The sequence below is a fragment of the Tubulanus polymorphus genome, chromosome 7 (assembly GCF_964204645.1).
Source record: "Tubulanus polymorphus chromosome 7, tnTubPoly1.2, whole genome shotgun sequence".
NCBI classification, from domain to species: Eukaryota; Metazoa; Nemertea; class Palaeonemertea; order Tubulaniformes; family Tubulanidae; genus Tubulanus; species Tubulanus polymorphus.
The window spans coordinates 16,472,226-16,486,356 of record NC_134031.1 but is presented as its reverse complement, the minus strand read 5'-3'; the positions used below and the strand labels follow the sequence as shown (position 1 = coordinate 16,486,356).

Sequence of the window (14,131 nt, the reverse complement as noted above, 5' to 3'; positions counted from 1 at the left end):
AACACTTCCGGGTTCTGAAATTTCTCCCAAATTTGTTCCAAAATAGCAATTTCTTACATATTTAGATGATATTTTGAGCGAACACAATTATGAATTTCTCCGAATTGTTCAAACAATCGAATCATCTATGCAAGTTTTCTCCTAACGGGGATTATTTAGTGAGTATTTGTTGGTACTTTTTAGTTGTTCCAGGTTCGATTCATTCAATTTTTACCGCGAAATTCGTATCGCTGTTTGAAAAACAATCTACATGAACAATCCCACTAAATTAATGTTTAATAAATTCAATCAAATTGTTAATCGGATTTCAATATGATGCTGTACATTCAATTAGCTAATTTGATTTGTCTGCTCAGTTTTCGTGCAAATTTAGAGTCTAGAGAGATTTGGGTTTGGTTACTTTGGAAAATCTTTTCTAAATAATGTTTATAACTATATTGTTTATTTTGCAGGCCAATGCCGTTCAGTATAGATTAGTGGTTCGGGACACGAAGACCCTACAAATACTACAACTATATGCATGCTTGGACAGTATTCAACACATTGAGGTAACTAATAGATCTTTATTAGTTCTGAATTATTCAGGTTTTCAGCTAACTCTTTTCCATAACTTTTTTAAACCATTCTCTCTTTTCAGTGGTCGTCTGATTCATTATTCGTCTTATGTGGAATGTACAAACGTGGTCTAGTTCAGGTACAAAACGCATTGCTTATATGGGCACCCTATTTATAAAAATTATCTCGAAAAAAGTATTTCAATCATACTTATATCTGTTGAGCCTAAAATCCATATGAAATGTGCTCATTGGCTTTACATAGGCCAAAAGAGAACAGAAAAAAATCTAAAAACAGTTAAATCAATTATTCTTTAAATGAACATATGACTAAAGAATGTGTAGACAGTAGGCTCCGCGTTACCACTAGTTAGACCGGTCCGTACCTGGAACGAGCCAAATTTGGAACGGACCAAATCAGAATTTGTGTTCTAAATTGAGAGTTTTTAGGTTTGATTTGAAAACATTGATTGATGGAGTGGATATAATTGTGTTAGGTTTTAAGTATTCCAGAGTGCTTGTACAGAGTACGAAAGGGCTCTATGCCTGGCTGAGACTAGATTAACTGGTGGATAATTAATAATTGATAGGTTTGGTCGTTGGAGGAACCGTCGTGGACTTGTAAAATAGACGAAGGCTCGGCTGGTTTAGCCGATGTATGTTGGGCTCCAGATGGGAGGCATATTCTAACTACTGCTGACTTTCATGTAAGTCATTTTTTTTCTCAAAATTTGATAATCCCGATGAAAATCGTGTGGCCCGAAATCGTCGAAGTTTTTACTTCTAAACTTTTCAGATCCGTATGACCGTTTGGTCACTGTTGAACAAATCGGTGTCCTACATCAAATACCCTAAAGCTTGTCAGAAAGGTAACTGAATATTTCGAAATATTTTCTTACCGGTAATTTACGAAACCGTCTCTAATGGTTCAATTTGGTTTTGCAGGCGTCGATTTCAGCACCGGTGGAAAGTACATGGCCCTCGCTGAACGTCGAGACTGTAAAGATTATATCAGTATTTTTGCCTGTTCGACCTGGCAACTCGTTAAGGTACGGTTTATTCTATAATGAAATCAATACCGACTTGGGTCCAGCCTCAGTTTCTGAGTCCCCGGCTCAGTCAGGGCCAAATTCGGTTTTCGTATCTAGTCGACTAGTGGTTGGAACTGATAAGCGAATGCGCTTAATTTCTGAATTATTTCCAGACCATTGTTCTGACTACCCGGTAACTGACATTCTGTTTCACTTAGTTCGGCTATTGGTGGACTAACTCACATAACCAAAGTTGGCCCTAGAGGCAAGGCACCACAGGCGGGTATAGGGTTCCTCCCAGATAATTTGCATTTTACTACCTCCAGATACAGTACCGGTAATTTACACAGTTATGGGGATGTCAAATTAAATTTTCCACATATCCAAAATAAGGGAATCCTGATGTTTCTGAGTTTTGCCTGTCTATGCCCACCGCTCAAGCAGTGAAGGCGGTAGGCTGAATCTGCACCTGCTGCATTTGAAATTAGTATTGAGATTGGAAATGAAATCAGTAACCATGAAATCTAATGAATATTTGTAGCATTTTGAAACAGAAACCGATGATTTAAAAGGAGTCCAATGGTCGCCGGACGGCCGAGTATTAGCCGTATGGGACACTTGTCTTCAGGTAGATATAACGAGCGCCGTACCCTTACGAACGGACAATCAATAGAATTTCTCCGTAACTATATTTTGATGATTTTGTAGTATAAAGTATTGCTGTATTCAGTGGATGGACGATGTTTAGCCAGTTACAGCGCGTACGACTACGCTTTAGGTATTAAGAGTTTGGCCTGGTCACCGACGAGTCAGTTCCTCGCTTTAGGCAGCTACGATGAAAAGGTACTCGGCCTCGTCCTGCCGTGAAACGATAAATTTCAGTTCCCTTTATGTCACTTGAATCGAGCGTAACCGATTTGATCGTATATTCAGGTACGAATACTTAACCATATCACGTGGAGAACAGTAGCCGAGCAAGAACATCCGAAACAGATCGATGAATTAAAGGTACGTGGGCCTAGTTAGTAATCGTAGGACTTATACACACAAATTAAATGGTTAACTGAGATACCGTAAGCAGTAAAATTTATGAGCAGTCTAGAGTAACTTGCGAAAGTGATGCATACACTACTCGAAATTTGAAATATTCTCCTGGAAAGGCCTTGAATTCTGGAATGACTGATCTGTAGGGACCCCGTTACAGATTAAGCATTGATTAAATCGGTTCTGTTGCCAGAATCATGGACTTTTGATTCTTTTTCCATCCGCAGGTAGCTTACAACGAGGTGGAAAAACGACCAACGCCGAACATTGGAGGAATCCAGATCAATTCTAAATTGACTTCGGCCCCAAGTAAATGTAAGTAATATGAGATTTTGTGGTTTTTTTTTTTCACGAATTTCGAGTAAGAGATTTTGATTGGGTATGTTTTCACGCAGATGAAGTGATCGAGGGACCGATTCAGATACCCACCGTGAAACCGGATCTGGAAAAAGCGAACCCTAAACTCGGGGTCGGATGTGTGGCGTTCAGTAAAGATAACCGATACATGTTCACTCGAAATGGTAACTTCCGCTCTCAATTTTCCTGTAAGAACCATTTGTAATTAAGAGATCGGTGTAGTATTTTGAAATTTATTTCATTATAGACAACATGCCTCATACCCTGTGGATCTGGGATATAATAGCGCTAAATTTGGCCGTCATTCTTGTGCAGAACAGTCCAATCAAATGTAAGTGGTCCAGGTAGAATTCCATATCTCAGCAATAGCGATTTTGAACGTTAATCGAACCTGTTGTAAACGCATGTATTTTGTTTTGTAGGTGTCGAATGGGATCCGGTGAATACTCGTTTAGCTCTGTGTACCGGTACCGATAAGATTTACATGTGGTCACCGGCTGGCGCGTTGTCCGTTGAAATACCTGTTGAATGTAAGTATATGTCGTAGGATAACAAAGGCGAATTTATCACATCTAATTAAATTTGATTTTAAGTAAAATCATTTTTATCTTGTCATAATCAAATTTGATTTGGTCTAATCTTTGAATTTAACACGGCATCAAATTCAAATCGATTTGTCAAATCATTAAATCACCTCTTGATACGATTTGGAGATGGTGGACTCAAAATTTTTTTTTTTGAATAAGCTGATATGATGGTCAAAACTGAAAGAGAATCTGAAACTCATTCATTGGAAATAATAATTTAGAAATCGGGAAGTATATCCCTGTATTTGTAAGGATCATTAACTCCTTACGATCGATTCATTTCAGCTGTATTCCAAGTGACGTCGTTACGCTGGCATCCGGACGGAACGTCCCTTCTTTTAATGGGTCGCGATTCGATGTGCATCTGTTTCTTGTCCGATACGGAATCGGACGATGCTCAATAAGTCCGCAACGTAAACCAGACGGACTTACCGACTTGCAGCGTTGTACTATAGAACTGTTGATGATTTGGGCGAAAATTATGTTATCATTATATGCGAACAAAGTTACTGCTGTGTGTATTTGAGCTGGTTTCATTTATAAAGCAGTTGAAACCGTCCCGTTTATATCATTTTCTAGATTACCGGTACTGTCTACTTAAAACCTATATGTACTCAGCTTTCATATGTGTATTAAGAAAAGCATTTCCGACGTGTCTCCTATGCATTATTTTCTAGGAGACTGCATTTTGCTGATTGAATTAATTATGCTTTTATTATTGAGATCATTGTTGATTAATCTATAATTCGTGTTAGAAAAAAAGCGGGCAATACCTGTGCCGGTATACTCCTGTTTCTTGAATTGTATTCAATTTGTATTTATCGTGTGGGTACTCATTTAGAAATACATGTACGGGTAAACAGTCTCAACTCGGATAAATTGTCACTGGGGTGACTTATCGAAATGACTACTTACATTTGGCAAATTGAATCGAAAATACAAAATGGGACTAAAATGAAGTGATGCGATGACTTATCTAATGATGGTTTAACTGAGCTTGACTGTACCACGAATAATCCTAGTAACCGAGATGAACTATAGTTTTAGAAATTCAACCCAAATTGCGCCTTAGAAGCTTTAGTTGATAAGAAGAAGAGTGATGCTTCAGCATTTAACGACCAAGTGTTTAAAATGCTGGGTTTGTCAGAGGAAGAAGTAATTCTAAAGAGCCCCGGGGTCCCCGTGCCATGATGTATTTATCTTGAAATATGATCCATTATCAAGTTGAAGTTTGAATAAACTAATTACTTGAGACATTTTCATCTTTGCATTAGATTTTTTGGTAGGGTGAAAGGTGTTTTCATTCCTCATCAACCGTTATTTTTTTAACTGAAAAACTTTTATTGAAAGTGTGAATTTTTATGGATTGATCGTGACAAATAATATTGTATTTTTGGGGCGAATTCTTGGTGTGCAGTGTTATAGTGTTTATACTAGTGTGTAGTTCTCTGCAGGCAGACGTGCTATTAAACAATAGAACAGTCCTTGCAACCAAATAAATGTTCTTATTTAGTATGATTCTGATGTTTTCTGTGATTATTTCACTGGATCTGATTCTATTTGCACCTTAAATACAGTCAAACTTGACCAACTAAGAGTAAACCAAATTTAAGAGAGAACTCATTGCGTTAAGAAATACATCTACATGTATAAATCTAGTAACAGAAGTTTACCACAAAATCTTCTCTTAGAAATAGATGATGATCCGTTACATCCCAGGTGCTGTTCTGTGATTGGATCATTAGACGCCTGGTTTCAAATGATCGTATGGTCTCCATCTTTATTGAAAATTTAATAATGTACGGATTAGTAGTTTGTTTCATCTGAAAAACAGGGATTGACTAATAGCAGCTATTCATTTTCCCTCAAGAGTATAAAATGTCTGGAAATAATGTTGTGTTTTGCATTTCTGGAAAACTTTTTTAAAGACAGTAAAGGTACGTAATACAATTAGATCTACCAGTAGGTTCTCTGGATCCAGTTCCATAGATGTGAGTTAAGATTTGACTCGGAGTTAAAACATGGAAAACGAACTAATTTTGACTCAAGAGTTAACTCTGAATTAGAACTGTGACACTGGATCCGGGTTACAGATAAGTGGAAGGGTTTTTCTACCGAAGTTGAAATGTAGTTATCATTCTATACTGCAGTTGTATTGATAAAAGATGAGGTATTCTGTTCCCTTAGTCTTGATATTGATAGTTCTGATTGTTGTAAGTGATGCAGAGGTGGTAGTTAAACGTTCCAAGCCGTCTAAAATCCTGGAAAGAAATGGTAAAAAAGTGGCTAGATTCATCATTAATGCGTATTACCTTCGAGAACGATTAAACAAAAAGAATCCATTGTCATCTGATGACAAGGCGATAATTGTTGAAGCGGCTGAAGCTTTAGTTGATAAGAAGAAGAGTGATGCTTCAGCATTTAACGACCAAGTGTTTAAAATGCTTGGTTTGTTAGAGGAAGAAGTAATTCAAAAGAGCCCCGGGGTCCACGTGCCATGATGTATTTATCTTGAAATATGATCCATTATCAAGTTGAAGTTTGAATAAACTAATTACTTAAAACATTTTCATCTTTGCATTAGATTTTTTGGTAGGGTGAAAGGTGTTTTCATTCCTCATCAACCGTTATTTTTTTAACTGAAAAACTTTTATTGAAAGTGTGAATTTTTATGGATTGATCGTGACAAATAATATTGTATTTTTGGGGCGAATTCTTGGTGTGCAGTGTTATAGTGTTTATACTAGTGTGTAGTTCTCTGCAGGTAGACGTGCTATTAAACAATAGAACAGTCCTTGCAAACAAATAAATGTTCTTATTTAGTATGATTCTGATGTTTTCTGTGATTATTTCACTGGATCTGATTCTATTTGCACCTTAAATACAGTCAAACTTGACCAACTTAGAGTACACCAAATTTAAGAGAGAACTCATTGCGTTAAGAAATACATCTACATGTATAAATCTAGTAACAGAAGTTTACCACAAAATCTTCTCTTAGAAATAGATGATGATCCGTTACATCCCAGGTGCTGTTCTGTGATTGGATCATTAGACACCTGGTTTCAAATGATCGTATGGTCTCCATCTTTATTGAAAATTTAATAATGTACGGATTAGTAGTTTGTTTAATCTGAAAAACAGGGATTGACTAATAGCAGCTATTCATTTTCCCTCAAGGGTATAAAATGTCTGGAAATAATGTTGTGGTTTGCATTTCTGGAAAACTTTTTTAAAGACAGTAAAGGTATGTAATACGATTAGATCTACCAGTAGGTTCTGTGGACCCAGTTCCATAGATGTGAGTTACGATTTGACTCTGAGTTAAAACATGGAAAATGAACTTATTTTGACTCAAGAGTTAACTCTGACTTAGAACTGTGACACTGGATCCGGGTTATAGATAAGTGGAAGGGTTTTTCTACCGAAGCTGAAATGTAGTTATCATTCTATATTGCAGTTGTATTGATAAAAGATGAGGTATTCTGTTCCCTTAGTCTTGATATTGATAGTTCTGATTGTTGTAAGTGATGCAGAGGTGGTAGTTAAACGTTCCAAGCCGTCTAAAATCCTGGAAAGAAATGGTAAACAAGTGGCTAGATTCATCATTAATGCGTATTACCTTCGAGATGATTAAACAAAAAGAATCCATTGTCGTCTGATGACAAGGCGATAATTGTTGAAGCGGCTGAAGCTTTCGTTGATAAGAAGAAGAGTGATGCTTCAGCATTTAACGACCAAGTGTTTCAAATGCTGGGTTTGTCAGAGGAAGAAGTAATTCTAAAGAGCCCCGGGGTCCCCGTGCCATGATGTATTTATCTTGAAATATGATCCATTATCAAGTTGAAGTTTGAATAAACTAATTACTTGAGACATTTTCATCTTTGCATTAGATTTTTTGGTAGGGTGAAAGGTGTTTTCATTCCTCATCAACCGTTATTTTTTTAACTGAAAAACTTTTATTGAAAGTGTGAATTTTTATGGATTGATCGTGACAAATAATATTGTATTTTTGGGGCGAATTCTTGGTGTGCAGTGTTATAGTGTTTATACTAGTGTGTAGTTCTCTGCAGGCAGACGTGCTATTAAACAATAGAACAGTCCTTGCAACCAAATAAATGTTCTTATTTAGTATGATTCTGATGTTTTCTGTGATTATTTCACTGGATCTGATTCTATTTGCACCTTAAATACAGTCAAACTTGACCAACTTAGAGTACACCAAATTTAAGAGAGAACTCATTGCGTTAAGAAATACATCTACATGTATAAATCTAGTAACAGAAGTTTACCACAAAATCTTCTCTTAGAAATAGATGATGATCCGTTACATCCCAGGTGCTGTTCTGTGATTGGATCATTAGACGCCTGGTTTCAAATGATCGTAAGGTCTCCATCTTATTGAAAATTTAATAATGTACGGATTAGTAGTTTGTTTCATCTGAAAAACAGGGATTGACTAATAGCAGCTATTAATTTTCCCTCAAGAGTATAAAATGTCTGGAAATAATGTTGTGTTTTGTATTTCCAGAAAAACTTTGTTCAAGACGGTAAAGGTACGTAATACAATTAGATCTAGCAGTAGGTTCTCTGGACCCAGTTCCATAGATGTGAGTTAAGATTTGACTCGGAGTTAAAACATGGAAAACGAACTAATTTTGACTCAAGAGTTAACTCTGAATTAGAACTGTGACACTGGATCCGGGTTATAGATAAGTGGAAGGGTTTTTCTACCGAAGCTGAAATGTAGTTATCATTCTATATTGCAGTTGTATTGATAAAAGATGAGGTATTCTGTTCCCTTAGTCTTGATATTGATAGTTCTGATTGTTGTAAGTGATGCAGAGGTCATAGTTAAACGTTCCAAGCCGTCTAAAATCCTGAAAAGAAATGGTAAACAAGTGGCTAGATTCATCATTAACGCGTATTACCTTCGAGAACGATTAAACAAAAAGAATCCATTGTCGTCTGATGACAAGGTGAAAATTGTTGAAGCGGCTGAAGCTTTCGTTGAAAAGAAGAAGAGTGATGCTTCAGCATTTAATGACCAAGTGTTTCAAATGCTGGATTTGAAGTAGGCATACCCCACTAATTTCAAAGCAACTTCTGTCATAATGTATTCATCTTGAAATACATGTGTATAATTTATGATCTATTATCGAGTTAGAATAAATTCAACGTAAAAACTTGAAATATTTTCATCTTTGAATCAGATCTTTTGGTAGGGTGCTAAGTTTGTTCATTCATCAAGCCTGATCTTTTTTCACTGAAAAAGCATTTATAGAATTTTTCTTAATGGATAATGGTAGCAATTGTAGTAGTAAGAATTTGGACTGGACCGAGCGTTCACAGTCGCAAAATATCCATTCCAAATTTGTTCAGTCCAAGAAAGAGCGAACCAGGTCCATTCCAAATTCCAGAACGGACTAATTCTGTATGTGGGCAGCAATGATACCAGGTTCGTTTTAAATCGTACTCCGTAGTATGAATTCAAACGCAATATATGGTCATCAAGCTAGATTATTTTCAGATATCATATAATTTCTATATTGCCTAAAAGATAATGTATAGGCTAACTGAACTCTGTCTGATTTGGTCCGCTCCGAGTTCGGCCGGTTCCAGGTAGGGATCCATAGCAAGTCTAGTGGTAGTGTGAATGCGGCTTACGTGTGTAGTTCTCTGCAGGCAGACTTTCTATCAGACAGTAGGACAGTCCTTGCATCTAAACAAATGTTCTTATTTAGCATATTATTAATTAGCATATATGCTTATTTAGCATATGTTGATTTTGTGGTCATTTCATTCAGTCTGAGTCCATTTTGTTACATAAAGACCACTGGACCACTGGACGCATGATTCATCAAAGAAACCAGCAACTACTCATATCAATTCAGCATGAAGGCCAAAAGCTTCCAGAGACAAAGCAAAATTCTGCTCACAAAAAAATAAACCATCATTAAATGATTTTCATGATTTTATTATAAAACAATAAAGCTACAATATGAATATTGTACAACTCATGCCGAGTGATTGGAAGATGAAATTTACACATTGTCAAAACACTGATCCAAAATCTACATCGTTATCATCACACTGACCACGTGTGGTGGTCCTAAACAACACCCTTTAATACCATAACCCTTCTATTCAATTATAACTATAACAATTTCTTCTGATTAAAAAAAAAACATCGGACGATGAGAAATTATGAAATGCATTTTTTCAAGCCGCATTTATCGCAGAGGTTTGGCAAGAGAAAGCTTTATAGGATTCATAAATTATAAATATCGATACCTTTGAATATGAATTTAAAAAGAATCGAACATAAATATCATTGGAAGTACCGGTACTTTTTCAAATTTCAAACCTTTAAGTGAAATCGTCTGAGAAAATTTTGTCTACTAGGTAACAATTTTCCAAATAATTTTTATCAAAATAAGCGCAGATTGTGGTCCTGAATATAACAGAAAATCGAATGCATCCACTTCAAACTGTGGCTTATGATCTTTGAATATTCAGGCAGGTTTGACAGAGCGTATTACGGTCTATGAACAAGTATTACAGAATCGGAAGAGACCAATCGAAACCTGCCTTATATCACTTCATTTTTTCAACAATTGACAACAAGTGTATACCGCATATATATATATATATATATATATATATATATATATATATATATATATATATATATATATATATTAATTTATGATCAACTGTAAATAGAATAAATATAGAGAATAGATTTTCATAATCAAAAATCCATGTACATACATCTATACTATGTGTATGCAATATATCTATATATTTTATGCTTCCCCCTTAAAGCATTGTAATTATTGCATACTGTGAATCAACTGATTAAATAGTTCTATCGGAAGACTAAATGCTAATCAGACGCAAAAATAATTAAATAGTCCCCCTCCCCAAGCTACATAAAGAACTAAAACTACTATCTTAATATCACTTTTGAAAAGGAACAGATCCATTCAACAACATGATGATCTTTAAGGAGCGAAGAATTCATTGATTTAATTGTTTTATTATTACAGGAACTGGGTGATAAATGCTTCCAATATGACTTTCATTTTCATACACGGTGGTTAAATCTAAATTCATTGTACATTTTATCCGGTTTTACTTAATCCGAGCAGCCGTATTTTAAACAGCAGCGGACAACAAGTCAGTTGCACAGTTGTGACTTAAGTCCAAGAGTGGTCTTAAATCTTAAGACTGGTCTTAAGTTGTTAGATTTGCTATAGAACAAAGTAGGTCTTAGACTGGTCTTAAGTCTAAGCCATGACTATGCAACTGGTTCCAGATTATCATTTACAACTACGGTATGTTCATTGCTCATGTTCATTTTACAACTGACTACTGAAATAGTGATTAGAATTTGCGAAAGATCAGGCAAAATTCCAGTCATGGTCTCATGTTTCGCTTGAGTATGAGACAGAAAAGTAGTTACGAATCGAGACATATAGGAATAGAAGTGATTATGAGATACACAATCTAGTTACTGGCCAATATTTGAATTCGAACGTTTCGAATGGGTAACAAAATTGCGTAAAAAAATTAAATGAATATTTTCCCTGATTTGCGTGAGTATCTATATCAATTGGCTGAGTTTCCATTGTCTACAAATTGTTTTGTAACCATCAATGTTTATATGACCAAAAAACGGAAAACAACGTGCTAAGTAAAAAGTACTGAATATTCATTCTACCAGGGGCAGATCTAGGAAAATTGGAAGGCTGTGGTCCAGAGGAAAAGAATAGGCATTTTTCAGAAAAGCAGCCATGCTATTTGCTACTAGCGGGGCTCCACCTTTGGTGGTAAGAAATAAATCCGAAAATATGCAATTTCCAAAAGGATGAGGGTCAAGTATGTTTTTAACGATCTTTGAATTGACGCAAAGGGCAACCTAAATGGGAAGGCAGGGTCCAGACCTCTGAGAACATGCCCTAAATCCGCCCCTTTTTCGATTTCCCTGATAAGACACTGCAACATTGAAATTCATAAGACAAGTTAGATATAGAAATCATTTAGAGTTATCACACAATTAGATGTATAGATGTAGAATAAAGAGTATTTAGTTTAGCCATGATTGCCTTAACTATGATTTGCCTAACGATGGAAAAAGAACGATTAGAAGCTGACTCCGCCGCGCTCGCGTGAGTAACCCAGGAAACTCTGATTGAAAACCATCGAGCCTAGACTGGCGTACGTTTCGACCAGGATGTTGCCTTCGATGACCATTACTTGTTGTCCGGGGTTTTTGCGTTGGTACGCGGCTTTCACCGCCGATTCGAGCGACTCGAAGAAATCGTTGGCGCTGTACGTGACCGTCTCCTGAAACTCCGAGGAGTAGCTGAGCGGGTGGTGCGTTAACGTGACGTACGGAATCGTCGAGCTCCAAGGATTCCATTTCTGCCCGAACGACAGATTATTCGGGTCGCCCCAAGCCAAGCGTATTCCTCCGTGCTTTCTTTCCCTGAAATATCAAATACTCTTCCTAAAACATATTTTTACTACAATATTCACAATGAGGAACCGTAACAACAGTTATTGCGTGACTAATTCGCACTTGGTCTTACCTATGATTTCAAAATTAGTTCACTTTCAATCAACTTTGAACTGTATTTTTAGGCCCCCATATCCATACATTATCGTAGGACCAACCAAAATATACCTAAGACTCATTTTTCTACTAAGTGATTGGTATAGTTAGTTTTATCATTAATAAATGATTACAGATAAAAATTCATTCCATTTAAATAGAAATGTAGAATGAAATTGAAGACCGAGTAACTACTCGTGAGCCTTGATTGCCACAGTAGCATTTGAGCTTTCCCATTCTATTTCTTTACGTAGTTTGATGATAGAATTTAAACTTTCAGAACTTAAAGAGACATCCAAAGTCGAATGAGACGATTAGGGCACCCTATCTGACATGCTTCCAGTTATTCATGATGTTAGACTGAATCAGATGTGGATCACAATATCTGTGATAAAACGATGAGTTAAATACCACAATAAATGAATTGATCTAAAAAGTTTATCTAAAATATGAGAAACATTTCTGGTGGTTGCTTCCACCTTTCTTCAGCCTTAAATGAAAATTGTACTTATTTGGCAAGTCATATTAGACTGAAGAAGGCTGAAGCAACCACCAGAAATATTTCTAATATTTTAACCCTTTCAGTGCTGACTAATCAATACCCTATAGTGCTGGAGATAATTTGAAAATTTTGAAAAATTCCACCCTAGTGTGTTGAATAACGGGAATAGCACTATAGTGAGTCTACACCCTGGTGCGTATATCGTTATTTACTAGTATTTCACTATGTTTGACAGGTGCTACCATCTTTCAATAGAGATAAAAACGAATTACATCAATACACCGCAGTGCGGTGTACTAGCAAAATCCATCACACTGATTCATACACCGCATTGCGGTGTAGAGGCACTGAAAGGGTTAAACAAACTTTCTAAGATCAATTCACTTATCACAGGATTTTACTCATGATATTATTCTATTCCTACGTAAAATATCCGAGATTATTCACTTACGGCATGACTGACTTTTCGGGGTAAATCAATTCTCCGATGTACAAGGAATGAAGTGTATGCAGTAGAATACGTTTGTGTCGTAATATCTTCTCGGCGACAAAATCGTATTTAGCGATTATCACCGACGTGTCGGTCAAAATAACGATCTTCTCGATTTCGTTATCCCAATGGTCAATTCTAGAGAATATAAATCAAATAGTTGTAATTAAGAAGCTCCGAAATTTTTTGATTTAGGATTATATATGGGACTATCACTTACTCGGTGAGAAGCCAAGCAGCTTTGATTTCACCATCTAAATCATTTTTGATCTGATTTTTACAAGCATCGACGGCAGTTTCAAAGTAGCCTTTCTAAAAAAAAATTTAAAACAGATCGATTACGTACCCAGATTTATGACATTTTCATACGAAGCCCATCATTATCATAAAAAGGGGTCTTCCTAATTAATAAAGCTTGGATCAGACTGAAGCACCAAAAAAAGTCCAATGATCAAATAACTATTTTGGTACATACAAGCAATCTAGGAGTAACGTTACTTTTTTCGTCGTACCTTCACACAAAAGAATCCCTTGCTGACGTAGTTGCTTAACTGTTTGTCAGCGTTCTTCAAACTCGACCTGCTTCCCGTGCTGGCCTGACTTCTTTGACTGGCGCTGTGCGGTCGTCCGCCGGACCCAGCGAAACCGACAGCCGGTTCATCACCCAACGACAGCTTAGAGTTATCGAATTGCGCCCCAGTAGGTGCAGTGTCGTCGTTCAGGTCGCTCACAGTTCGTACTTTGACATCATCTAACTCCATAACTACTGCATCAATTTTTATTTTTTCATCAACCCGGAAGTAGAACGGAAGTGTCGCAAACTAAGGTATCCGTAGATAGGGCGCGGTAAGCCAATCACTCGAAAGATAAGAGCGTGGCAGGTACTAGATCCAGCGTTTAGCAGAAACCAGACTGATTTAAGCTAGTCGCGAAACATCGAAAATAT

General features: G+C 36.5%; 2 protein-coding genes across 2 annotated transcripts; one reads left to right on the top strand and one right to left on the bottom strand.

Moving 5' to 3' along the window:
• Positions 1-9: 9 nt before the first annotated feature.
• Positions 10-6,328, top strand: LOC141908127 (WD repeat-containing protein WRAP73-like). Its single transcript, XM_074797988.1, has 14 exons — positions 10-158; positions 453-548; positions 638-694; positions 1,145-1,261; positions 1,351-1,423; positions 1,500-1,603; positions 2,127-2,213; positions 2,294-2,428; positions 2,519-2,593; positions 2,857-2,944; positions 3,025-3,150; positions 3,234-3,317; positions 3,409-3,516; positions 3,859-6,328. The coding sequence occupies exons 1-14, from the start codon at positions 90-92 to the stop codon at positions 3,975-3,977; spliced, it is 1,338 nt and encodes a 445-aa protein (XP_074654089.1). The 5' UTR covers positions 10-89; the 3' UTR covers positions 3,978-6,328.
• Positions 6,329-10,267: 3,939 nt separating this feature from the next.
• On the bottom strand, positions 10,268-13,985 carry LOC141908239 (tumor protein p63-regulated gene 1 protein-like). Its single transcript, XM_074798178.1, has 4 exons — positions 13,698-13,985; positions 13,406-13,497; positions 13,147-13,323; positions 10,268-12,067 (listed from the first exon to the last, which is right to left on the bottom strand). Exons 1-4 carry the CDS (start codon positions 13,944-13,946, stop codon positions 11,722-11,724), a joined length of 864 nt encoding a protein of 287 aa, XP_074654279.1. The 5' UTR covers positions 13,947-13,985; the 3' UTR covers positions 10,268-11,721.
• Between the last annotated feature and the right edge of the window lie 146 nt (positions 13,986-14,131).

What these genes read in the sequence shown, in the direction of transcription:
- LOC141908239 (XM_074798178.1), bottom strand. Translation starts at nt 13,946, where the DNA reads ATGGAGTTAGATGATGTCAAAGTACGAACTGTGAGCGACCTGAACGAC. An exon ending in GCTGCTTGGCTTCTCACCGA is followed by an intron (nt 13,324 to 13,405) that starts GTAAGTGATAGT and finishes TATATTCTCTAG; the next exon opens with AATTGACCATTGGGATAACG. An exon ending in CCCGAAAAGTCAGTCATGCC is followed by an intron (nt 12,068 to 13,146) that starts GTAAGTGAATAA and finishes TTGATATTTCAG; the next exon opens with GGAAAGAAAGCACGGAGGAA.
- LOC141908127 (XM_074797988.1), top strand. Translation starts at nt 90, where the DNA reads ATGAATTTCTCCGAATTGTTCAAACAATCGAATCATCTATGCAAGTTT. An exon ending in CGACCTGGCAACTCGTTAAG is followed by an intron (nt 1,604 to 2,126) that starts GTACGGTTTATT and finishes GAATATTTGTAG; the next exon opens with CATTTTGAAACAGAAACCGA. An exon ending in GCAGAACAGTCCAATCAAAT is followed by an intron (nt 3,318 to 3,408) that starts GTAAGTGGTCCA and finishes TTTGTTTTGTAG; the next exon opens with GTGTCGAATGGGATCCGGTG.